The sequence below is a fragment of the Lissotriton helveticus genome, chromosome 1_1 (assembly GCF_964261635.1).
Source record: "Lissotriton helveticus chromosome 1_1, aLisHel1.1, whole genome shotgun sequence".
NCBI lineage: Eukaryota > Metazoa > Chordata > Amphibia > Caudata > Salamandridae > Lissotriton > Lissotriton helveticus.
In genome coordinates this window covers 1,788,805,564-1,788,832,414 of record NC_136057.1, presented here as the reverse complement: position 1 = coordinate 1,788,832,414, position 26,851 = coordinate 1,788,805,564, and the positions used below count along the sequence as shown (strand labels likewise).

The 26,851-nt window shown below is 47.7% G+C and overlaps 1 protein-coding gene across 1 annotated transcript in view; it reads right to left on the bottom strand.

The window, feature by feature from the left end:
• The window catches only part of LOC144774561 (heme oxygenase 1-like), a 62,963-nt gene that overhangs the window by 20,490 nt on the left and 15,622 nt on the right, over positions 1-26,851 (bottom strand). Inside the window, exon 2 of the mRNA XM_078659188.1 lies at positions 15,261-15,381. Coding sequence (XP_078515314.1) covers positions 15,261-15,381 — 121 coding nt within the window. The remainder of the gene's footprint in view (positions 1-15,260; positions 15,382-26,851) is intronic.

The window sequence follows — 26,851 nt, the reverse complement described above, 5'->3', positions numbered from 1 at the left end:
TAAGGTCCTGGAAAAACTTGAGCCATACTCTCTAGAGCAAGTCCAGGACATGCTAGTTATATTCCCCAGAATTACTTCCTGCGTAGCCCAGTTCATTACGTCAGTAATGGCTATTTATAAAATATATTTAGCCTCTACCAAACTCCTGGCAGAATTGAAATCTGCCCAAGTGTCTCCAATTTTAAAGAAACCTGCCGCCAACCCAGACATTCTCTCTAACTACCATCCGATTTCCCTGCTTCCACTGCTTGGAAAATCTCTTGAAAGCTACATAAACAGAAAACTGGTTGATTTCTTGGAGGAACATAAAATCCAGGACCCCTCAAAAGCGGGTTCCAGAGCGATGCACAGCACAGAGACTGCACTAGTGGCAGTCAATGATACCATCAGACTGTCACTAGATGCAGGCACATTAGTGATGTTGGTATTACTAGACCTGTCTGTGGCCTTCGATACGTTCTCTCATTTGATCTTAATGACGCAGGAATATATGGCAGAGCACTACATTGGCTCAGAGATTTCCTTAATAATCGAACCCAGGACCTTGGGTTCAACATTCAAAAGGGAAATGGGCCTGTAAGACGAACAAAGGTCCCGAGGTTTACCTTCTTTGGGAATAACAACTATCGTAGCCAAACGCTGATCATATGGGAGAATACCCCGTTCGCGGGATTCCAAAAACATGGCACGAAGATAGGGTGCCACCTTGTCAGGACGTAGCTTGTACAATTCAATTGGCAATCCATTCGGGCCCAAAGCCTTGCCCGAACGGAGTGAGCGAATGGCCGTCGCTATCTCGTCCGTAGTAAAAGGGGACTCCAAAGAGACTCGGTCTAAATCGGAGACACTGGGCAGAGCTATATCACGCAACAAAAGGCGAGAGTCATCAACATCCCGTTCAGACACAGGGGTATAAACCGCACGAAAATAATCCGCAAAACATTCAACTATTTCAACCGGGTCTGTCACTCCCACGCCACTCGAAGTCTGAATCACAGGCACCACACGATTCGCCCTCTCCGTCTTATCCAACCATGCCAGTAATTTACCCGCTTTGTCCCCCACATCATACAAACGACCCTGTTGCTCCCGAAACATCAGTTTAGCCGCATCTGTGACCAAAGACTTATAAGCAAATTGCTTCAGACCCAGGGCGTGGAGTTTATCAGATGTAACGTTCGATTCTAGGTCAGCCTCTATCTCAGCAATCTCCCTCTCAAGGTCTACCACCTCCCGATTCCTCGCCTTCTTGGATTCGGCAATAAGGGCGAGGGCCTGCCCGCAAATCACTGTCTTAAAGGCCTCCCACAGGGATACAGCAGAGGAGACGGAACCCTCGTTGTCCAAAAAATAATTGTCCAAAGACTTAATCAAGAGATTGCGGGTCTCGGGGGAGGTGAGGTACCATGGGTTGATAGGAGCCACCCGGCCCGCCGCCTCCACCCCCACCTCAAAACAAAGCCAGAGCGGGGAATGATCAGCAATGCCCCGGGGAAGGTGCCTAATCTCACGAACCGCTGGCGACTGTGCCGCAGGCATCAGGAAATAATCCAGTCTAGACAGACTCCCATGGGCCCCAGAGTGGAGAGCAAGTCCAGGACATGCTAGTTATATTCCCCAGAATTACTTCCTGCGTAGCCCAGTTCATTACGTCAGTAATGGCTATTTATAAAATATATTTAGCCTCTACCAAACTCCTGGCAGAATTGAAATCTGCCCAAGTGTCTCCAATTTTAAAGAAACCTGCCGCCAACCCAGACATTCTCTCTAACTACCATCCGATTTCCCTGCTTCCACTGCTTGGAAAATCTCTTGAAAGCTACATAAACAGAAAACTGGTTGATTTCTTGGAGGAACATAAAATCCAGGACCCCTCAAAAGCGGGTTCCAGAGCGATGCACAGCACAGAGACTGCACTAGTGGCAGTCAATGATACCATCAGACTGTCACTAGATGCAGGCACATTAGTGATGTTGGTATTACTAGACCTGTCTGTGGCCTTCGATACGTTCTCTCATTTGATCTTAATGACGCAGGAATATATGGCAGAGCACTACATTGGCTCAGAGATTTCCTTAATAATCGAACCCAAACCATCGTTTTAGATCCCTTTAAATCACACACTTTACTAGTCAATAAAGGAGTTCCACAGGGTTCCTCCCTGAGCCGACATTATTTAATATGTACGTGGCCCCCCTGACACAAATCATAAGATCATGTGGTTTTGAGGCTGTATAATGTTATGTTATGTTAATTTGATCTTATTAGGCGCACAGCTACCCAAGGGCTTCCCGGCACCGCCTGTCAGATGCAGAGAGAGAGGGTAAAGAAGATTCTACATATTGAACAGCCAGGTTTTTAGGCGCTTACGATAATTCTCATAACTATTTTCAGTCCGAAGTGCTATCGGAAGAGAGTTCCACATCGATGGGCCAAGGTAAGAAAAGTACCGACTGCCCCATGCGGGACAACATGATCCTAGGCACCTTGAAATTAGCCTGTGTGGCAGAACGTAAGGAACGTGAAGGAAGGTAAAGAAGAACTAGAGCATTCAGATATTGAGGCGCTTTACCACTTTTTTTTTTTTTGTTTTTTTTTTTTTTTATTAAAAACTTTTATTGAGCAATAAAATAAGAGTTACAGAGATGGGCCTACAACCACACGGGCTGGCCGCTAGTAGCAACGCACAACATAAGTAGCGAACGATCATTCCCGTGGCCGGGCACAAGGAAGGTACCAATTATCGCTCGAAGCATAGGACAGGACATGACAATTTTTATAATAATCATAAAAACAACAAACTCTAAAACAAGGCAAATGCACAGTAATCAAGTCAGCCCAGGAGGCGGAGGGGAAAGCAACTAATCAGGAAGACAAAAGCAAAGCAATGAAACTCGGCATGGCCGGGGGGGGGGGCCAGCGGGGAGGGCAGGAAAATCCTAAAACCATATGAAAAATTTTTCGGGAACGTCAGCCTAGGGAGATAGGGTCACATCTGGAGCGTCAACCAGGGGAGGGGCACAAATATCTCCACGATATGCATTCCACTGACCCCAAATCTTCGTCCACGCCCTGGGTCTGCCCCTAGCCACATAGACGGTCTTCTCTCGGAACATGGACCAGTCCATGTTATCCTCCCACACCGAAACTTCGGGAGGTCTGGATGCGCCCCAAAGTTGCGCAATGTCCCGCTTCGCGACCATGTATCCCAAGGTCGCCCATCTGGTCTGGGTCACAGAATAGTCGGTGGGTTCCCACACGTTCAACAGGCATCGTCGGGCCTCAGGCCGCAGGGTAATACCAGTCACAACAGTCATCACCGCAAGCACATCAATCCAGTAGGCTGCTACCACTGGGCATTCCCAAAGAATATGCAGAAATGTGGCACTCATCCCACAACCACGCTTACATAAACCATCCGGGGAAAAACCCATCACAACCAGACGCGGACCAGTTACATACACCCGGTGGAGGATCTTAAGTTGAACCAAACGGAGACGGGCGGGGATGGCGACCTCTTTCGGAGAAGAGAGTGCCGACTGCCAATCCTCGTCATCCAAGTCCAATCTGTCATCGACCCAAACCTCCCGAAGTCGGACCAATAAGTCAGCGCGATTATTAATAAGTTTCTTGTAGATAAGGGAGATAGTGCTATCGGGCAGGTGTCCATCCAGTATACGATCCTCAAGGGGAGAGGACTCGGGCTGGGTCACATCAGGAGTCAGAACTGAGGCCAGGGCATGCCGGACCTGCAAATACCAAAAAAACTCTCTATCACTCAAGTCATATTCTGCCTTAAGGGCCTGGAAAGACTTCACTCTACCCTGCACACAGACGTCACCCACTTTACATATCCCAATCATATCCCAGCGGTCAAAGCCCTTAGTAGACCAGAGACACCCCAAACGTTCAGAAGCATAAAGCGGGGTCGCCATTGTCAGTCGGTTCTCCCATCCCAAACTCACATTCGCGGCGCGCCACACATTGACTGCGATCCTGGACGGGCCCACAAGATGGCGCCCGGCCGATCTGGAATAAAGCGCTCTATTAAAATCCCCTCCCGGCAGCTGGAGTCTATCCATCTCAAAGGCCGGATCTCGACCCGGGGAATACATTACGTGGTTAATGGCAGACAGCTGGGCAGCCCAATAATATCTCTTGATATCGGGGAGCGCCATGCCCCCGTCATACCAAGGGATAGTAAGTTTCGCAAGGGCGATACGTGGACGCCCGTCCCAGATCAGTTGCCTTTGAAGACTCTCGATCTCCCGGAAATAGGTAGCGGGAATGTCGTCATAAGAATTTTGAAGCGCGTATAGGAATCGCGGCAAAGACATCATTTTAAAAAGGGCAGCCCTGCCCAGAGGAGACAGGGGTAGCTTACGCCAACGGGCCACATCCAGTCGCAGTCTAAGAAGCGGGGGAAGGAGGTTACGCTCGAACCGGAGTGAGGAGTCCAGCGTGATAAAAATCCCCAAATATTTGAAGCCAGAGTGGACAACCTGGATAGGAAACCAGTCCGGTAATGGGGGCAAAACACCCGAGAGAACATATACACAGGACTTAGCCCAATTAATAACCAGACCCGAGTTAGCACCAAACGAAGTAAGAACGTCGAATAGGACATTTAAAGATTTACGCGGGGAAGTAAGATACAGAAGAATGTCATCCGCGTAAAGCGAGACGCGGTCTTCAAAATCCGGTGACCAACGGATCCCTTTGAGTGAACGTTCCCATCGAAGCCACACAGCCAACGGTTCCAGAGCAAGCGCAAAAAGCAACGGAGACAGGGGGCACCCCTGACGGGTCCCCCTACCAAGACAGAAGGGGACAGAAACTCGACCGTTTACTACTACCTGTGCCAAGGGTTCGACGTATAACAACTTCACCCAACCAATAAACTCAGGCCCAAAACCGAATTTCTCAAGAGCTGCCCAAAGATAGGGCCACTCTACTGTGTCAAATGCCATCGAGGCGTCCAGCGAAGCCAAAATGGCCGGCTCCGTCAGTAGCCCCGCCCTCGCAACAGCTCCGTGGAGACGGCGTAGATTGAGAGCCGTGTTGCGATGTGGGATAAATCCGGACTGATCCGGATGAACCAAGCCACTAATGACCGTCAAGAGGCGGGTTGCCAGGAGCTTAGCCAGGACCTTGGGTTCAACATTCAAAAGGGAAATGGGCCTGTAAGACGAACAAAGGTCCCGAGGTTTACCTTCTTTGGGAATAACAACTATCGTAGCCAAACGCTGATCATATGGGAGAATACCCCGTTCGCGGGATTCCAAAAACATGGCACGAAGATAGGGTGCCACCTTGTCAGGACGTAGCTTGTACAATTCAATTGGCAATCCATTCGGGCCCAAAGCCTTGCCCGAACGGAGTGAGCGAATGGCCGTCGCTATCTCGTCCGTAGTAAAAGGGGACTCCAAAGAGACTCGGTCTAAATCGGAGACACTGGGCAGAGCTATATCACGCAACAAAAGGCGAGAGTCATCAACATCCCGTTCAGACACAGGGTTATAAACCGCACGAAAATAATCCGCAAAACATTCAACTATTTCAACCGGGTCTGTCACTCCCACGCCACTCGAAGTCTGAATCACAGGCACCACACGATTCGCCCTCTCCGTCTTATCCAACCATGCCAGTAATTTACCCGCTTTGTCCCCCACATCATACAAACGACCCTGTTGCTCCCGAAACATCAGTTTAGCCGCATCTGTGACCAAAGACTTATAAGCAAATTGCTTCAGACCCAGGGCGTGGAGTTTATCAGATGTAACGTTCGATTCTAGGTCAGCCTCTATCTCAGCAATCTCCCTCTCAAGGTCTACCACCTCCCGATTCCTCGCCTTCTTGGATTCGGCAATAAGGGCGAGGGCCTGCCCGCGAATCACTGTCTTAAAGGCCTCCCACAGGGATACAGCAGAGGAGACGGAACCCTCGTTGTCCAAAAAATAATTGTCCAAAGACTTAATCAAGAGATTGCGGGTCTCGGGGGAGGTGAGGTACCATGGGTTGATAGGAGCCACCCGGCCCGCCGCCTCCACCCCCACCTCAAAACAAAGCCAGAGCGGGGAATGATCAGAGATGCCCCGGGGAAGGTGCCTAATCTCACGAACCGCTGGCGACTGCGCCGCAGGCATCAGGAAATAATCCAGTCTAGACAGACTCCCATGGGCCCCAGAGTGGAAAGTGTATTGAAGCTGAGTAGGATGCATAAGTCTCCAGCAATCCACCAAGCCGAACGTATCCAAAAACCCACCCAGCCACTGTTGGGACAAAGGGGTGTCCCTAGGGGGGTGACGATCATGTAGACCGGAGAGCACAGAATTAAAGTCACCTGCTATGAAGAGAGTACTATCAGGGAGGTTCAACAACACACGGCCCAAATCGGAAAAGGTAGAGGTCTGTAGACCGGGGGGCACATAAACGGCAAACAAGGAAAGGGTTCGACCCTCATAGCGACCCACGAGGACGGCGTATCGCCCCCGATCATCAAGGATCACATCATCAATAGCTAGGGGGAGGGAAGCCCGAACAAGGATACCCACCCCCCTGGAACCCGTGGTAAACCCCGAATGAGCGGCGAGGCGATAGACCCACCTATTCATTGCACGACATGTATTGCCTACCAAGTGAGTCTCCTGCAGAAAAACAATATCTGGAGACAAACGTCGTATACATCGCAACACCACACCCCGCTTAATACGATCCCCCAGACCATTAACATTCCACGAAATAAACCTCAACCCGCTACCCCCCATCCCATAAAGTAACGCCGCAACCCCCCTCCAATGAGCATGACATCAAAAACATCATTAGCAAGATAGAATCGCCTTGAGAACACAACACACAAACATCAAACTTCCCATCCACCCACCCCCCAACAATCAAGAAAACACCCCCCACCCTGCACCCCTGCAAGAAGCTAAAAAGCCACCCCAACATGCAGTGTGCCTGTCGCCCAAGAACCCCCATTCTACAAAAAGACCCCGGAGGAGGAAAGGCTCTGACCCACCCGCCACCCCAACAAGAAAAATAACAAAGATATCACTCAGACAGCAGAGGCACTTGGGCATAGAATCCCAGAAGAAGTTACTTGACACGAGGACCCAGGCAGAAACAAACAGTTCAGCTCTCTACACCACCCTCAGCACCACCCGGGTGGGCGGCGGACTCAGCCGCAGGAGGTCGGTCCGGCAGGGAGTCCAGCCAGTCATTCACAGAATCAGGCCGATCAAAGAAAAAGGTTCGTTCATTGTACTCAACTCGCAGCCTGATCGGAAAAAGCATAGCGTAGCGCAGTCCCATGTCCCGGAGACGCTTCTTGACTCCACGGAATCCCATACGCTGTTTCTGCACCAGTTGAGAAAAGTCCGGATAAAAGTTCACCGTGGCATTCTCAAAGGCCACCGGGCCCTTCACACGTGATGCCTGCAGGATAGCGTCCCGATCCCTATAGTGGAAGAGTTTCGCAACAATAGGCCTCGGCGGGGCGCCAGGCTTACCCTGGCCTCCCGGAACACGATGGGCACGCTCCACTGCGAAGAACTTACTCAGCCCAGACGGAGAGAGGTAGTTCTGGATCAGGTCCTCAACCAGGAGATCAACAGAGTGCGGTTCTGGATTCTCCAGAACGCCGACCACACGCACATTACAGCGACGTACCCTGTTCTCAAAGTCCTCCAAGCGCCGGGTCATGAAATCGTTCACCCTACGGAGATTGCCAATCTCTGTCTGTATCTCCGAGACGTCTGCCGTGAGGCTGGATGACTTGAGATCCAATGACTTCACCTTCTCATTGGTTTTAGATAGGTCGGCCCGAATCAAGTTCACATCAATGGCCACGGTGTCGATTTTGTGGGCCAAAGCTTCATATTGTTGACCTATCGTCTCCTTTATGCCAGAAATGGCGCCCATGATGTCCTGCAAGGACGGTTCCGTTGATGCGTCCACGATGTGATCGACCGCACTTGGGCCAGGCAGGGTGGCTCCGGGGGACCCCTTCGCATGGGTGTAACGGTCCATAACGTTAGACTGGACCGGGCCCCCACGCAGGGGCGTCTTGGTCTTTCGTGTCTCTCGGTCCCCTCTGCCCGCCATGTCGGAAACCGCGCCACCAGGAGACTCACTCGACCCGATGGAAATGGCCACAGGAAAGTAGGGCGTCGGGACCAGAAGGCCGCTGCAAGGGTAACACTAGGAGAGGACCAGCTTGAAAGGAAAATAAGCCAGCCAAAGGCCCGACAGCCGTACCGTGTGCCGGACCCAGCCCAGGCCAGACTCCCCTGCCAGATGTCTCAGTCTGAGGCAGAATCGAAACCGAAACTTAAGAGGGGGACCCACAAGTCCAATCCCCCTGCCGTTGTTGTTCAACTCCGAGTCGGCCAGAGAACCTCACCCAGTCCCGGGCACACCCCAAGGGCGGACCCCGAAAGTTCAAATCGCCATATCTTCGGCGCCCCGGGTCCAAATCAAATTCCAAAAATCACAGGAAGATCAGCCCAGCGTCCTCTACATAAATCCTCGTGAAGAATCAGGATATGTTCAGGATATCATGCCGGGAGTGGCGGGGGTCCGGAGAGCGCTGTGCTCACGCGGCCATCACGGATGCCCGCCAAGCTCCTCCCCGCTTTACCATTTTTGATTTTGAACATGTAGCTCAGGGCTTTGAACTTTATGCGGCTCTCAACCCTGAGCCAATGAAGATCACGGAGGGTGCCTGAAAAGAAGTTGTTTTAGGGACCTGGCAGAGCAGCCTGGCCGCAGCGTTTTGTACCAGCAGCAACTTCCATACCACATCCTTATTGGCTCCAAGATACAGAATGTTGCCATAGTCCAACCTAGATGTAATGAGAGCATGGACCACAGTATGTTGTGCGGACAAAAGTATCATCCAGAGGATTTTCCTGAGCCATTTGAGGATAGTAAATCAAATGGACAACACTTTCACTGCTTGCTGCCTCATTGAGAGTTGATCGTTAACTTCTAACACCTAGGTTCCGAACCTGCTGATTGGGTTGGGGCAAGACACTCATTTCAGGTGGCCAATGTTGGAGGCCCCAAAGATCCTTATTCTTGCCCAATATCATCACCTCTGTCTTATCACCATTAAGTTTGACCAGGTTGGCTTGCATCCATCCTGCAATATTCCTCAATCCAGATTGAAGAGAGGATGGTTTGGACGCCCTGTCAGCGGATAAAGACAAGCTAGGTGTCATCAGCGTATGAAAAAAGAGACAACCCCGATTCTTCCGCAATCAGCACCAGAGGCCCAACATAAATGTTGAATAATAAAAGGCTAAGGATTGAGCCTTGAGGTACACCATAGGGTGAAGAATACGTTTTAGAATTGGAGGTGGGAGAGAAAACTTGGAACGCGTGGTCTGCCAGGAAATCTTTTAGCCAGTTAAGTGCTACGCTAGACACTCCCCAAGGATTGCAAAGCTTGCTGGAGTAACTCATGAGAGACCATGTGAAACGCGGCCCTTAAATCAAGGAGTATAAGAGCAATGGTATCACCGCTATCCACACGGTTGCGTAACGTAGAAAAACCTGGTCGAAAGCCGGACTGTGAGCCATGCAAGAAATTCTGCTATTCAACAAAATATGATAGTTGAGCATCTTCGCAAAAAAGGAAATTGTAGCGGTATGCTGCTTAGCGTAGGACACAGGTCGCCCTTCCTACTCAATGTCTCAAGGAAAGTGATTACAGACTCAGGTGTAATATGCCTTCTCATAGGCACACCTTTTCCTAGGCACTAGGCTGGCAGCCTCGAGGTCTGGTAGGCTGAGGCACAAAGCCGCCATAGCCGGGAATGGTGAAGGGTACTCAATGGCTTCTGGGTCGTGGTACCTGAAGGTCTGCATCTTAAAACAAGACAAAACATCTACACTAGTTCAGCAGTCTCTTACGGTTGACCATATAGTGAGAGCCACCATGTTGGGAACGAGCCCCAAGAAGCTAATGTTTGCCAACAAACAAGACTCAACCTACTCTCACGGCCACCGAGTGCACACCAGAATGCACCCAAAATGGTGCACAACCATCACTGCTGGCAATATCTGTAAACAAGCCCAACTCCCCATTGGTCTTTGAGGGGCCTGTCTATACTACTGCACCCTTGAAATCCTTCTGAAATGCCTCCCAGATTCTCATACCATGCCTGACTTTGCATGATAACCTAGTATAATGATGCCTCAACATCAGGCCAGACATGGCCTGCACGATTGACCTGGAAAAATGGGCAGCCCATGGGTATGAAACGGAGAGCAACATTAATTTGCCCACCACTACCTGCAACAGATGCAATGTCTCTATTTTGGCAACTAGATATTTTTTTAATGCCCTTGCGAACGCCTTGACTTTTTCCCAGGGAAACCTAGACACACCTGCCTTGGAATCCAACTCTATCGTAAGAAATGCCATTGTTGTAGTTGGCCCAGAAGTAATTGCCTGTGTTAGGGGTACTCCAAACATTCCCATCAATTCTTGGAAAGATTCCAAAGCCACATTCTGCTGTGCCTGGAGCACCCAGTATGTCTTCTGGAATACCCACTCCAAGAAAGTGCTACACATCTCTAAGTAGGCACAGGAGACTGAACAGCCCATGCGCATACATTTGTCAAAATAGAAGGTGGCCGGAAATTGGATGTCCAGTAAATGAAAGTCATCAGGATATACTGGAAGCGGCCTAAAAGCGGATTCAATGTCCACCTTTGCTAACAATAACCCAGGTCCTGACTCCTGGAGCATTACATATATTTATATTTATATTTATAACATTTATAGAGCGCACTGTTACCAAACGGTGTCCTGGCACTACAATCGCCTGGTCCAGCGATTTGTACCTGACTGAGCATAGTATCCCTCAATAGCTTTGTTGACAGACTGACCTGTAAGCGCTGACAAATTTGGAATTAAGTGAATCTTTCTTCAGGACCACCCTTAACGGAGAACACACAAAATTCTCTGGCGGGATCAAAACGAATGGACCTGCGACCCTCCCCAGCTTCATCTCATTCTCGATTGTCATCCTGGCAATGCTAGGATAACCTTCATACAATGATTGCACTGCCACTGTGTTGCTATGAACATTCACCCATGTCACCATTGCTTGCCAGTTAACCGGGGAGGAGACTTTGACAAAAAGTGGTTGTTTATTCTTGCGTTTTGGGACACCTGTCCTTGGACTCCGGGTGTGAGGTAAGGCCGCAGAAAAAACAACAAAGCCTGAATTTGCACATTCCTGGGGCTGTGGAGTGAGATCTTTTATTGAAATCCGAGCACGGTCCCTTCTTTGTTCCCCCGATATTACCAGCTGCCCCTGAGCACACTCGAAAGGGCCGTGTCAAGATCACTTTTCTTACTTGTTGTCTTCCACATTTCAAACTTTATTGAAATACCACACATAGTCATCACACTGTCTGATTCCTACTCTGTATTCAATATCCATTCCTCACTGCCAACCACGCATGACGCCATGACAGCCGGTGCCATGACTCGCACGTCACCGATTACGGGCAGCCAGTGGCGGGAGATGACAGACATTTAAACCGGCACCTCCAAACCAGCCTGCATCGGCGAAGTCCCGGGAGCAGGCTGAAGAAGGTACGAGGAGCGGGCCAGTGATCTTGAAGAAGTAAGTTGGGCTTGGGGGTCTACATTGTCGACCTCGGATGAAGACTCCTCCATACTCGACAGGGAAGTCCCCTGCTAATGGTGTCCACCTTTTCATCTCCTTTTCACCTTTTTCCCTTCTCAACACACACGCAGTGTGTGACTCCAGGTCCGTCCCCCCTACGGGATTTATGTTGCTCGCTTTGACATTTTAATCGTAAGCATTTGCCAAGCATTCATCAATTGTTACAGCAATGTATAGCGGTACAAAAGGGGGGGGGTGATGGACTTACAGCCGTCTTCAGCCCAGATTGCTTGAATCCAGTGGCAAAGTGAGCAAGGGACTAACTTCTGAGCATACCCTGCCACACTTTTGGCGGCCAAAAGCGGTACAAAAGGGGGTGGTGATGGACGGAGCATCTGAACCAATCAAACACTCACACCCAGTCAAAAGATCTGGGTATGACCCATCACCGTTCTTTAGCCCACTCTGCCACCCCAGTTCAGACATGGCTATATGCAAATCAGTCTGACCCTGGGCCTCATGGCAACAGTCCAGCCCGAACTTCCAAGCCATGCCTTCCCTGGACCGGAAACAAGCTTCCGAGGACCGGTTTCTGGCATTACAGCCGTCTTCAGCCCGGCTTGCTTGAATCCAGTGGCAAAGTGAGCAAGGGACTCACATCTGAGCATGCCCTGCCACACTTATGGCGGCCAAAAGCGGTACAAAAGGGGGTGGTGATGGACGGAGCATCTGAACCAATCAAACACTCACACCCAGTTAAAAGATCTGGGTTTGACCCATCACCGTTCTTTAGCCCACTCTGCCACCCCAGTTCAGACATGTTTATATGCAAATCAGTCTGACCCTGTGCCTCATGGCAACAGTCCAGCCCGAACTGCCAAGCCATGCCTTCCCTGGACCGGAAACAAGCTTCCGAGGACCGGTTTCTGGCATTACAGCCGTCTTCAGCCCGGCTTGCTTGAATCCATTGGCAAAGTGAGCAAGGGACTCACGTCTGAGCATACCCTGCCACACTTATGGTGGCCAAAAGCGGTACAAAAGGGGGTGGTGATGGATGGAGCATCTGAACCAATCAAACACTCACACCCAGTCAAAAGATCTGGGTTTGACCCATCACCGTTCTTTAGCCCACTCTGCCACCCCAGTTCAGACATGGCTATATGCAAATCAGTCTGACCCTGTGCCTCATGGCAACAGTCCAGCCCGAACTGTCAAGCCATGCCTTCCCTGGACCGGAAACAAGCTTCCGAGGACCGGTTTCTGGCATTACAGCCGTCTTCAGCCCGGCTTGCTTGAATCCAGTGGCAAAGTGAGCAAGGGACTCACGTCTGAGCACACCCTGCCACACTTATGGCGGCCAAAAGCGGTACAAAAGGGGGTGGTGATGGACAGAGCATCTGAACCAATCAAACACTCACACCCAGTCAAAAGATCTGGGTTTGACCCATCACCGTTCTTTAGCCCACTCTGCCACCCCAGTTCAGACATGGCTATATGCAAATCAGTCTGACCCTGTGCCTCATGGCAACAGTCTAGCCCGAACTGCCAAGCCATGCCTTCCCTGGACCGGAAACAAGCTTCCGGGGACCGGTTTCTGGCATTACAGCCGTCTTCAGCCCGGCTTGCTTGAATCCAGTGGCAAAGTGAGCAAGGGACTCACGTCTGAGCATACCCTGCCACACTTATGGCGGCCAAAAGCGGTACAAAAGGGGGTGGTGATGGACGGAGCATCTGAACCAATCAAACACTCACACCCAGTCAAAAGATCTGGGTTTGACCCATCACCGTTCTTTAGCCCACTCTGCCACCCCAGTTCAGACATGGCTATATGCAAATCAGTCTGACCCTATGCCTCATGGCAACAGTCCAGCCCGAACTGCCAAGCCATGCCTTCCCTGGACCGGAAACAAGCTTCCGAGGACCGGTTTCTGGCATTACAGCCGTCTTCAGCCCGGCTTGCTTGAATCCAGTGGCAAAGTGAGCAAGGGACTCACGTCTGAGCATACCCTGCCACACTTATGGCGGCCAAAAGCGGTACAAAAGGGGGTGATGATGGACGGAGCATCTGAACCAATCAAACACTCACACCCAGTCAAGAAGACGGCAGGAATGCCAGAAACCGGTCCTCGGAAGCTTGTTTCCTGTCCAGGGAAGGCATGGCTTGGCAGTTCGGGCTGGATTGTTCCCATGAGGCACAGGGTCAGACTGATTTGCATATAGCCATGTCTGAACTGGGGTGGCAGAGTGGGCTAAAGAACGGTGGTGGATTAAACCCAGATCTTTTGACTGGGTATGAGTGTTTGATTGATTCTCTGTCCATCACCACCCCCTTTTGTACCACAGCAATGTATAGTGTCACAGTAGCGCGTACAAGTCGGCATCTTTTTAAACCACCATTCACATGCACCACATTCCGACTCACTACCGTAATCATTAGTATAGTGAACGGACACGGCGTTTCATCTAGTCACAATATTATAGTACGAATATGAGAAACTTGTCTCGACCTAAATGTCTATGTTTGTTGTCTTGTCTGTCTCTTTTTTCTTTCACAGGCTTTGAGCATTTTAAGCGAAGGGCACACCCTCCCATTAGGATCGCACCTTAGCGAATGTGGCATTTCTACCAGTCACATAAATTACACATGACCATCACATACTCACATTGCACATAGGTCCTGATGAAAGCCAGCCAACATAGCTGCCTGGCTGAAATATGTAGACTTGACCTTTACAAACAGGATTTAGGAGACATACTTACATCTCCACACATATCCGCCTTATTGCTTTTAACATTTCCACGGGCCCACCATTACATTTTGTGACTACAAGGGACCCATTTGGCAGCCTTTTAACTTGCACTTATTCACTTCATTACACACTCACTACAAAAAACAACAGCTCCACTGTAATCAGGCATTGTAGCACATCCGAGGTGCACTCGGCAACTTGGGTGGTACCCGATGATGAAGCATGCCACCAACTAGGTTGGTGGGTGAGGGTTTTCATTAAAAACAAATGGTGTTTCCCGATATAGACATCTAGCTTCTACACCCGTAAGCCAGTTTCTTTGGATACTTACGACTATACCCAGGGGAAGTGAACTAGCCTACACTGTTTCTCTCTCTCTCGTTTGATTAAGATAAAAAAGTACATGTTCAACTTTTTCAATACATTGTACCCTGCCCTTTGGGCTGTTGCGGGCCTACCCTAGGGGTGACATATATGTATTAGAAACGGAATTTTAGGTTAGGCAAAAGGTTTATTATCCAGGTTGGTTTGGCAGTTTAGAACTGTAAACAAACTGCAAATGTAGGCCTGAGACTAGTTAGAAAAGGCTACTTAAGTGTTTGTCACAATAAGTGCTGCAGGTTCACTAGTAGCATTTAATTTACAGGTCCTGGGCACTTGTAGTATTCTTTACTAGTAAATTAAATGTGCCAATTTGGTGTAAGCCAATTTTACTATGTTTAAAGGAGAGAACACAGCACTGGTTAGAAGTGGTAAAGTGTACAGATTCTTAATGGCTGATAAAAAGGGTTCATAAACACAGGAGGGGTAAATGCAAATAGTTTGGGGGTGGCCTTGCAGAGAGGGCCAGGTCCAACAGTACCTTAAATTCATCGAGCGAGAGCTGCCTTTTGAGGAAGTTTCTCATGAATTCGGTATCCTGTGCTTGCTGGTGCACTTCAATTATCGCCTCTTTTAGGGCTTCGGACAGGTCACCCACGGCACTGAGAAGAGAGAAGAGTTCCAAGGTTATGCTATGAGGGTGCATGTGATGTTACACTACTCTCTGTTGCATGTGAATTGTGAGGCTGAATGTCCTATTACTTACCGGTAATCTTCATTACTCCTGGTCCCGTTGTTCTCGTCCCATTCATTAAAACAAGTGAGATAATCCTATCTCACCAACAACAACAAAAAGAACTAAGGAATTCTGGCTATACCCCACCACCTCCAACCGGGAGTACATAAACGTTCTCTATACCCAGCATTCCCTCTGAACTACCAAGCCACAGATGAAGGCGGCAAGTCTGGGAGGGAGGGAAGTAATGAATGAGACGAGGACAACATGACAAGGCGTAATGAAGATTACCGGTAAGTAATAGGACATTACCCCAAGGCCCCTCCTGTCCTTGTCCCATTTATTAAAACAAGTGAGAATACCCAAGCAACAACCGACATTCATTAGACAACAAACCCCCCCGACACAAGGCAAACAGAAACACCCATTGATTTACTGGAGCAGACAAAAATTCAGGAGCACACATCATGAAGTAACCTCAAACTAAAATCAGCATCACCGCCCAGCACATTCTGGATACGATAATGCCTCACAAAAGTATTAGCAGATGCCCAGGTAGCAGTCGTACAGATCTCAGACAGGGACACCACCTGAACCTCAGCCCAGGAGGCCGCCACCCTTCGGGTAGAATGCCCCTGCACACCAACTGGAGGATGGGAACCCAAAAGGGGGTAGGCCAACATAATTACCTGCTTCAGCCAGTGACCAACAGAAGAACAAGAAGCCTTCCCCTTATGAGAGATAACCCTGAAAGACACAAATAGGGAGTCGTACTTCCGAAATGAAGGTGTGTAATCCAGATATGTATGCAAAGCCCAAGGAAGGTCATCACCAGATGCCTGATCAGAGCACAAAGCAGGCAAAACCAACGCCTGGGAACGATGGAACTGAGGAGGAACCTTGGTAACAAACGAGGAATCCATCCTCCGAAAAGGACAAAAATGCCTCACAGGCCATCAAAGCCCCCAACTCCCCAAGGCGCCTGGCCAAAGTAATGGCCACCAAAAACACCACCTTCAAAGTCACAACCTTGATGTCCATCTCTGCCTTAGGCTCAAAGGGAGAGGCCACCAAAGCGCGTAACACCAATGCGAGGTCCCAAAAAGGAAACAAGGGCTGCACCACAGGGCCAAAGAAAAACTCTGCAGCAACCTAGAGACCAAGTCATCTACATCCGAAAAATTTCCACAAGGGGAACGAAAAGCATTAATCGCTACCCACTGAGCCCGTAAAGTGGCAACAGACAACTGTTTCTCAAACCCCTCCCAGGGAAATTGCAGAACCCCAGGCACAGAACAATCCAGGGTGGACAAGGACAGACCAAGACACCCATGCTGGAAATTCCCCCAATGCTGACCACAGGACCGGAGAATAGAAGGCTTCTGGGATTCTTGCAGAGCTAACGCTAATGTTCGGTGAGACCCTGACTCCGCCACCCCTGCCTCTCAACCTCCAAACCGACAGCCGCGGGATGGACAACATTGGGGACGACCATAGGGGAGACGCACAGTATGGGAGCAACCAAGGACCCGAACAGCCAACAGCCACAGAGTGGGAAACCAAGACCGGAAAGGCAAAAAACGGACCACCACCTTCCAAGACTCCATCACCAGGTGAGCCAAAAACTGGGGGATCAGGAAAAGGGGCACGAAGGCATACAACAAGCGCGATGGCCAAGGAGTTGGTCAGAGCATCCACCCCCGAGCCCACTCCTGACAGACCCTGGAGCAGAAGCAAGGAAGCTGAGCATTGTGTCGGGAAGCAAAAAGGTCGAGAAAGGGTGGACCAAACCTCCTGCACACCAGCCAAAAGGCCTCCGGAGTCAGAGACAACTCCTGTGAGGCAGGGAAATATTTATTTCGGGCATCTGCCACCCCATTGTCTCACTCTGGATATGGACCACTGACAGAGGCAGCAGATGCTCCTCCGGCCAACAAAACAATGGAATCACCACTGCATTCAGGGACCTTGACCGGATTCTCCTTTGATGATTCAGATAGGCATCGCCACCATGTTGTCGGAATGCACCACCACATTGCGATCCAACAACAGGTCACGGAACTCCATGACAGCCCAGGACACAGCCGTCAACTTCCATCAATTCAAAGAACGCCTCCCCTCCAGGAGTGACAATCTACCCTGAAGCGAACCAGACTCGCACCGAAGGCACTGGCATCCGTTGTCAGAACCACCAGAGGAGAGGGCTGCAACGGCAGACCCCTGGAGAGATTGCTTGACACTGTCCACCAGCGCAGGGCAGGGAGGATAGAAAGAGACACCGGAACCAAGAGGGCCTTGTTGCGAGACAAAGGATCCCAAGGGGGCAACAGGTGTAACCACAGAGGCTGGAGATGGAACCTTGCCCAAGGCACCGTGAATACTGCCACAGCCCTGAGACCCTGATGCCTCAACCAGAGATGGCATAAAGAAGGCTCTGGATCACCACAGCCTGAAAACGGTGCCCAGCCTAATGGACGACAGTGAAGTCGTCTAAACACTTGTACGGATCAATTAAACATGTTAACTTTGAACAAAATTCATAAGATTTTAACGTATATGAGCTTATTCTTTTTTGGGAACATTTTAAATAGAAAACTCAACTCATTTGTTTTATATGCTGTAATCTCAACAATGACATGTCAATTTTCTGCTGTCATAGATACTTGTTTTAAAAAACATTTCAATCAGTATCTGAAAAAAGGAATTAGAACAAAAGTAAATAAAGGAAACTCCCAATGCATTTCGGGTTCTAACATATGAACCCTTCTTCAGGGGAAAACAAATGTGATTCAGAATCCAGCAGTGTATTCAATGATTGATCCACAGGAAAACCTACAACACAAGAATCAGTGTCTATCAACTCGTAGCTCCATGTGCTGCAAACATACAATCTACTAAGACATTTATCTATTACATAGCTCTGAAAAAGAATTTGCACTCACGAAAATAAAAATGGAAATAAACTGATAGAAAAAGACAAGAAGTCGAAAGATGCAGAAAAAAGGCCAAAACCGTGTAAATGTGTTGGTGACATGCGTCTACAAAATGCAATGGTGCTCAGTGATGTTCGGTTCCAGATCAACTATAACCTGAGAGAATGCCTCGGTGATCGTTCCCCTAAAAAACTATTCAATAAGAAACATGCTTACCGATCTGCATGATTGGTAGACCGATATCGAGGGAGTTCCACTGCAATGAAGTCAAGGGGCTATAATGTCATCCCGGTCAAAATACTCGTGGAGCTAAAAATGGTACGTGCTCTGTAATCCCAAATGAGAAAACCACTCAAAACATGCTGATTAAGGCCTGAACAAGAATCCCAACAGAGCGATATGAAACGCTTACCGCTTGTAAACGATGTGAGGCTCGCCCTAGGTCTCAAAATGTGGATGTATGACGTTACAACACATGCTTTTACCACGCATGCTGTTACAACACAGTTTTTACAACGCATACCATTACAACGCATAGCGCTTTGGGGTGCTGGATAGTGAATAGTTTAATTTACTATTCCAACTCCAGTCCCCGTGGACACTAGGGAAGGTGTTGGATAGTAAATTAAATATATTCCCTATCCTGGAGTGTCCCCCGGCGCAATGCGTTGTAATGGTTTTCGTTGTAAAACCTGCGTTGTAATAGCACTGTGTGGTAAAAGTTGCGTTGTAAAGGATGTTTCCCTCAAAATGTATCCAAATCAACCCCCACGCGTAGTTGGTGCTCATGAGTTGAAACGCTAAAAGTGGAAGTAAGTCACCATCCTAAACACGAAATGCAAATGAAAATCGTGTGCAAGAAACTAGGCTTAAAAAAAGGGTAAATCTTCTGTTTTAATTACTTAATATAATGCTAATGGATTTTATTTACCGTGTGTCTCCCGGTAATCCGCTCTCTATTCCGTGTAAACTACTCCGCCGCGTTGACTAACAAGCTATCTCATCGTGCACTGCGTTCTTAAAGACACATTGTCGCTGTTACTCTGCAAATGGCAGGGTTCGAGACCCAATGATTTAAGATAGTATCCCATGTTGTGGAAGAATATTAAAAAAAATGAAACTAACTGTGCTTGACGTTGACTGACAAATGTATGTGAAGATGCCCTAATGACTGACCGAATATGAAAAGTGATCCAGGTATCTAGTCGTACGGTCCTGTAATCCAACATCTACCTTCAATGAAAACTTTATAGATCCAAATGAACACCAAGTGAGTGAACAGAGATCAGCCAGTGCAAATGTTATTGGTCTACTGTGTGGGTGAGTCTATATGAAGGTAAAAAAGCGTGATAGTAATATTACGAGAGTCCTGCATGATGAAGGGAGAGTTTGAAAAAATTCAAGGTAATAGGAGACAGATGTGTGTAGCTTGCACCACCTGAAATAAGAATAAAAATAAAACGAAAATAAATGTGGAAATAAATATAAAAATTGTTAACTGGTAAAGGAATTGAATAGATTAAATCACGTGAGTGCAAAATCTGTACAAAGATACATATTTACGGACAAATGTGTGTGATTGCCTCACAGGAAACATAACATTTCATAATGGTCATTCAAACCCGCTGGTGAGACTGTACCCAACAGTTTGATCCAATGTGTTTCTCTGCGTGCTAGAATAGTGTGAATGTCTATTCCGGACTGTGGAAAAATGCGTTCTAATATTGTGAAGCGAAGTTGTGGTATGGAATGAGATGCTTGTAACCAATGGGCTGCTAGTGGTGAGGTTGTGTTATGATTGCGAATGCGACTTTTGTGCTCTACTATTCTGGTCTTAATCTTCCGACTGGTCCTTCCAACGTATACTAAACCACAAGGGCATTTAATGGCATATATCACCTGATTCGTGTTGCAATCCGATGTATGGCGTAGTTTTAACTGCTTGCCCGTTTGTGAATGTGCAAACACGTCTCCCAGCATCACATTGCCACATTGTCCACAATTGTGGCATTTCCTCATCCCTATGTGTTTAGCTGTTGGTTCTTTCTTTGATTTGAGTAGTTCCCTTAGATTTCTGGGTCTTGTGTGAGCAAACAGTGGGGGACCTTGAAATAGATCTTTGAAGTCAGGTTCCTGGTCAATGATATCCCATCTATTTCTTATGATATTCTTAATTTTACTAGCTTCAGTTGAGTGCTTTAGTACAAACACTTCACGTTTCTGGATGGCTCTTGACTGTGGCTTTAACAGTTCATCCCGTGATTTGGATGAGATGTTCGTGAATGCTTTTTCCAATATTGCTGGGGGGTACCCCCTTTCCTTGAATCTGAGGCATTGAGCCTGTATCTCTTTGTCACACATGCTGTTATCTGATGTTATTCTCTTGATTCTCATGAATTGAGATAAAGGAAGATGTTGTTTCAATGTCATGGGATGTGCACTCATGAAATGCAGAGCGTTCGTGACGTCCGTAGTTTTTCGGTAAACAGAAGTCACCAATCCCTCATCCGTTTTTATGATTTCTATATCCAGGAAATGGATGCGCTGTCTTTGTATGTCAAACGTGAATTGTATTCTTGTATTTTGAGTATTCAAGAGTGCAATGCTTTCTTCCAATTGTGTTTGTGTGCCTTTCCAGATAACTAGGATGTCGTCTATATATCTAAAAAATGCTACTGTATGTGCCTGCCAGGTGTGGTTTGTGAGGATGTGTTTTTGTTCAAAAAAAGCCATGAAAATGTTTGCATAAGACGGGGCTCCAGGAAAGCCCATGGATGTACCAGTGCGCTGTAAATAAAAATGATCCTTCCATTGAAAAAACTGTGAAATAGTGCGAAATGTAGAAGTTCCAGTAGAAAAGTTGAATGTTCAATACTCATGTCTGAGCTTAGAAGTCTCCATTCGACCGCCTCCATCCCCTCAGCAAGGGCTATGGACGTATAGAGAGCAGTTACATCGATGGTACATAAGAGAACATCTTCAAGAAAAGCTGATTTGGTGTTATCCAGTTTCAATAGACAGTCAGTGGTGTCTTTCACATACGTGATCCAATTTTGTACCAAAGGTTGTAAAAAATGATCCAGATAGTATCCCACTGCTTCGTGTATCGAGTTACACCCGGCCACAATGGGTCTGAAGGGCGGTCTTTGATTGTCTTTATGCATTTTTGGGATCATGTAGATCTGTGGAATCTTAGGTGTTTCATTAATCAGGAATCTTCCTGTTTTGTCATCAATGAGGCCGTTCTCAACCGCTTTGGTCACTATGTCTTTTAAAGCAGTGATTAACTCTCTTGTTGGATCCGTATCCAATTGAATATAGGTATCTTGATCAGCGACGTGTCGGTTGACATTCTCTTCGTAGAAGTCTCTATCTAGGACCACCAGGGCTCCACCCTTGTCCGCAGGTTGAAGGATGATGGATTCATCTTGTCGTAGTGAATTTAAAATTTGGGATTCCTTCCTAGTCATGTTCGGACTTGTCTTTCTGTTGTACTTAACTTGTTGTAAGTCCTTCTTAACCAAATGTGCAAAAATGTCCAAGGACTTGTGTGAGATAGGTGACATGAATCGGCTCTTGGGACGAAACTTGCTGCGTTCCTCACCCATTTCTTCACCAGTAGATAAAGTGGAAAAAACCCACTTCAAACGCAATTTGCATGTGAATTTGAATAAAGAGACCTCCGTCTCTAGATCGTTGGATGAATATGTGGGCACAAAAGAAGTGCCTTTATCTAAAACTTTGATTTCTTCCGTACTCAAATGTCTCCTTGAGATATTCATTACCAAGGATCCTATTTCTTCACATTCCTTGCTGGTCTGCCCTCTGGTTTTTTTTTAGGCTGTTTTCCCCTTCTGGTGCGGCTTCTTGAGGGACCATGCTCTTGTCGGGTGCTATCTTGGGCATCGGGCCCTCCGCTAAAAAAGACTGAGATGTAGATGTTGTGGCGAGAGCTTCAGAAATTGTTTCTTTTTGCGATTGTTCCGTTGTAGGTTTGGGACGTTGTAGAGTGAGGTCCTGATCTGGTACTAGACTTTCTTCCGATGAATTCTGATTTGTGCTTGGTTTTTTGAAAAATCTTTTCTGGGCATAATTCTCCGCCCATGAATATACCTCGTCTAGTTTGTAATCGATGGTATCCCTTCGAAATTTTCGGATTTTCCTTTTGTGTACTTCTTTGGCATGTCTATCCAAATTATGATTTATGTCCTCCAATACTATTTGCCAGTCTTCACCCTCCATTTTCTGAGATATTTCATCCTTAAGTTTGTTGATGTCAGAAGCTAATTCAGTCAAAATAGATGAGATTTTCTCTATAATGAGAAGTATTAAGTCTAGCGAACATTTATTCAGGATGGCGTACCATCTTGCCATAAAAGCTTTGTTTAAATTTAAATAACATCGGTTTGAGGGCTATTCTTAACCCTCTTGGAATTCTTTTGACTTTATGGTATTCGATGAGGGTGGTCGCGTGGAGTCGTTGATTGATCTCCTTTTTGAGTAGATATTCCAGTTGTCTGAGTTGTTGTGCTGTGTTGCCTGTGGATGCCCCATAATCACGTACTTCTTTCACTAATGAATATATGGATTCCACCTCATCTGAGGTGTATGCCTTAGTGTCTGCTTGATTAGTAGTCAAATCTGCAATATCTTTCCAAGACATTGTGAACAGTGGGTGCAGGTTGCTTAAGGGTCTGCTAGTAAATACACCAAAGAATAAGTAAAACTGCACACCTTTCTTTCTCAATATAAACCTTATTTTGTTCCAATAAACTTCATTTTGTGTTTGTATGCGTGCTACCGCTATGTTGAGTGATTAGACCCCTATCACTCTGGGTATATAAGACATAAAGAAGGCTCTGGATCACCACAACCTGAAAACGGTGCACAGCCTAATGGACGACAGTGAAGTCGTCTCAACACTTGTACGGATCAATTAAACATGTTAACTTTCAACAAAATTCACAAGATTTTAACGTATATGAGCTTATTCTTTTTTGTGAACATTTTAAATAGAAAACTCAACTCATGTGTTTTATATGCTGTAATCTCAAAAATACAATGACGTCAATTTTCTGCTGTCATAGATACTTGTTTTAAAAAAACATTTCAATCAGTATCTGAAAAAAGGAATTAGAACAAAAGTAAATAAAGGAAAATCCCAATGCATTTCGGGTTCTAACATATGAAACCAGAGATGGACCATGAAGGAACACCTCACCAGGAACTTACGGGCAAGGGAACTCAAAGTCACCTCCCAAGAGACAGGTAAGAATACTCGGTTCAGATCTGTGTGAAAGCACACCCCGCTAAACGTCAAGTCCTGCAAGTGCTCCAGTTGACACTTGAGCTGGTTCAGTAGAAACCCCTGAGCCCGCAATGCCAAACATACCAACTCCTGATCCATCAACAACTGATCCTGAGATGGAGTAGCCAATCGTCCAGGTATGGGTAGATAAGGACACCCTGAAGATGGAAAGATGCCACCAATGCCGCCACCACCTTGGTGAACACCCTTGGGCCGACCTCAGGCCGAAAGGCAGAACAAGAAACTGATAATGACTGCCCCGAAGGCAAAAGCTCAGGAACCTGTGAGAGCTGGGGTGAACCGGGACATGACAGTATACATCCTGAAGATCAAGGGTGCATGAGAAAGGACCTGGGAGAAGGCAAGGAATCATCCGTTGAAGAGTCTCAATATTGAAGGGTAGATGTAACCAAATTTGTTTAGGGCCTTTAATTCCAGCACCAGAAGGAACTTCCTGGTCACTTTGGGCACAAGAAAAATCAGGGAGTGAAACCCCCTGTCCATCTCCAGAAGAGGAACCTCTAATCGCCCCATTCGCCAGGAGAGACTGGTTCCCCAGAGACAGTTCGGACTGCATGGTCGGACAAGATGGCCAAGGAGTCGGACGAATCCCTGAACCAGGAGGAGTCCACAAAAACTTGATGAGATATCCCAGGCGCACAATGCCCAGCACCCACACATCTGAACAGGTCTGCACCCAAGCTGGGAGAAAGAACTGAAGTCGCCCTCTGACCAACAATCTGGGATTCCTCACCAAACAAAATAATTGCCTGAAAAGGCATGGGCAAAGCAGAAGACTTCTGGGCGCAATTGGTCTTCCAGCCCTTAAAAACAGATTGTGGGGGGCCGCCACACTAGCCCCCCCCCCAGAAAGGGCAGAAGCCCTCATCACATCGGAGGACACATAAGAAAGGAACTCCATCTGCCGCTCTATATGCTCCAAAAGACCTGAACAGTCAGAAGTATCATCCAGCGACTTATATGGGGCCATGATATCCAAAATGAGTGACTGGGCAACATAAGCCTCATAAATGCCTGCCCTCAGCGCTAGATGGGAACCAGAATAGATCAACCGAAGGGAAACATCCACCTTCTTATCCACAGGATCTCTTATCACCGTATCCTCAGCCAAAGAAGTACGACTCACCAGACTTGCTACGAAAGACTCAATAGGAATCGAGTCCGGCAATTCCTTCAACACATCCTGAAGAAGGTAAAGTTTAGCCATGAATCTGGGAAGCATGATATGATCAGGGTCCTTCCACTCCCTTTTCAGCACCTCATGAATGTAGGGATGGACCGGCACATCCACTGCAGCTGAACTCTGAAACTGACACAGCAACAAAACATTTGAAGTGCTGGGGTAATCATCGCAAGGAAATCTCATGTTGGACTTGACATGCTTCAGTAAGTCCAGCAACATCTCTTTATCAATGTATTTACTCTTATTCTCCTCACGACCCGTCCAATCCTCCTCAAAGTCAGAAGAATGGGAAAGATGAACAGGAAGAGAGCTCTTGGAACGGGCCCCCCCACCATTTCTTGCAGTATCTCCTTAATTATTATTATTATTATACAGCTTATAGAGCGCCTGGTTACTCCAAACGGAGTGTCCCCATGCTTAAATGTTTGATCCTGGCATCATCACCTTCCCTGCATCATTTGGACCGCACCAGAGAAGGAGAGGAAGAAATCTCTGAATAGGAAGAGGATAAACGATCAGCATGATTGCGCTTCCTGGAATGCGTCCCAATGCCACCAGCTCCAGGATGCCACCAGGACCCAACAGGAGTAGGAAGACTCAGGGGGCTCCTCAACCAGGCACCAACCAGCCAGACCCAACTCAAAGTGCCCCCTTCTTGTTAGAGCCGACAAAGTCATGTAATAAGAGGAAGGACAGTCTCCAACCTGGATGAAAGCAAGTCAACAGTTCAAAATTGTGCCTAAAACCCGGGAATTAAATCAGGGAACTCCACAACAGGGTACTTGACACCCAACATAGAGAGCCAGCATGGGCGAAAGAGCTACACCAGGGGAACCTGACACAGCTTCCCAAAGATTCCAACCACAGGAACCAGCTCGAACCGCTCGCCGCCGCAACAGGCTAGAGGAGGTGAAAATAATCAGCACTCAGCACAAGAAATAGTTAAAGTAACCTTGCTATGCGGTACTTACTCAGGCCGGCTTTTCAAGGAAACTTGAAACACCTCCTCACATCCGACCGTCCGATTAACGCCTGAATTCCTGCACCATCCCACGGAAGTCAGGCAACTCAGACCCAGAAGGAAACCACCTCCCGGGAGTGACTGCAACCCAAAGTAGCTCTGGAGAGAGGACATGAAAAACCGCACCTCCTTCCGTGCCTAGCAACCCCGGAGGCGCGGCCTAGAACCCCTGCAGTAAATCCAGATGACACCAGGAGGAACCAGCATGTCTCCCGCCAACCCAGGCAGGGAGGGAGACAAGAACACCAGCGACGTCCCCGCTGCCCGGCAGCAGAAACTAAAGTATACAGGAGCCCCACAGCTCCTGCTTGTCCTAGTCTGTCGGCAGATAGAATGCAAGCATTTGCAGTGCAATAGGTCTCGCATTTACGCAACTTTGAGCTATTGGCATTGTAAATGACAATGCCTTTTATTTATGTTTTGGTTTTTAACCACATGAGCGCTAGCGAAATTCCCCTCCTGTGCTCTTCTTTACAAAAACCCATTATTCATGACGAGCTGGGCTCGTCATGAGCGTAGCAGGAGGCTACCTCATGACGAGCCCAGCTCGTCATGAGCGTCGAAGGGGTTAAAACATAAATATAAGACATTGTCATTTACAATGCCAATAGCTTCAACTTGCGTAAATGAGAGACCTATTGCATTGCAAATGCTTGTTTCATCCGAGCTACTTGGTGCTGCCCTGCATGGGAATTCCTATCTGGAGAATGAGAATGCTGTCCAGAACTGCCCATTCCTTCCTGACTTCAGTGACCTTGCATGGCCTCCACTTTTACCCTTACTTTATCAGTACCACAGAATCAGTACTAAGAGTTTTTTCCCCCCCAATATCCTTCTGGGGGACAGGTCCATGGATTTACAACACAGTCAGTAAATCAAGGCCATTACACTACAAGTCTTTGCTCATAGGCATGACCACTGGAATAACAC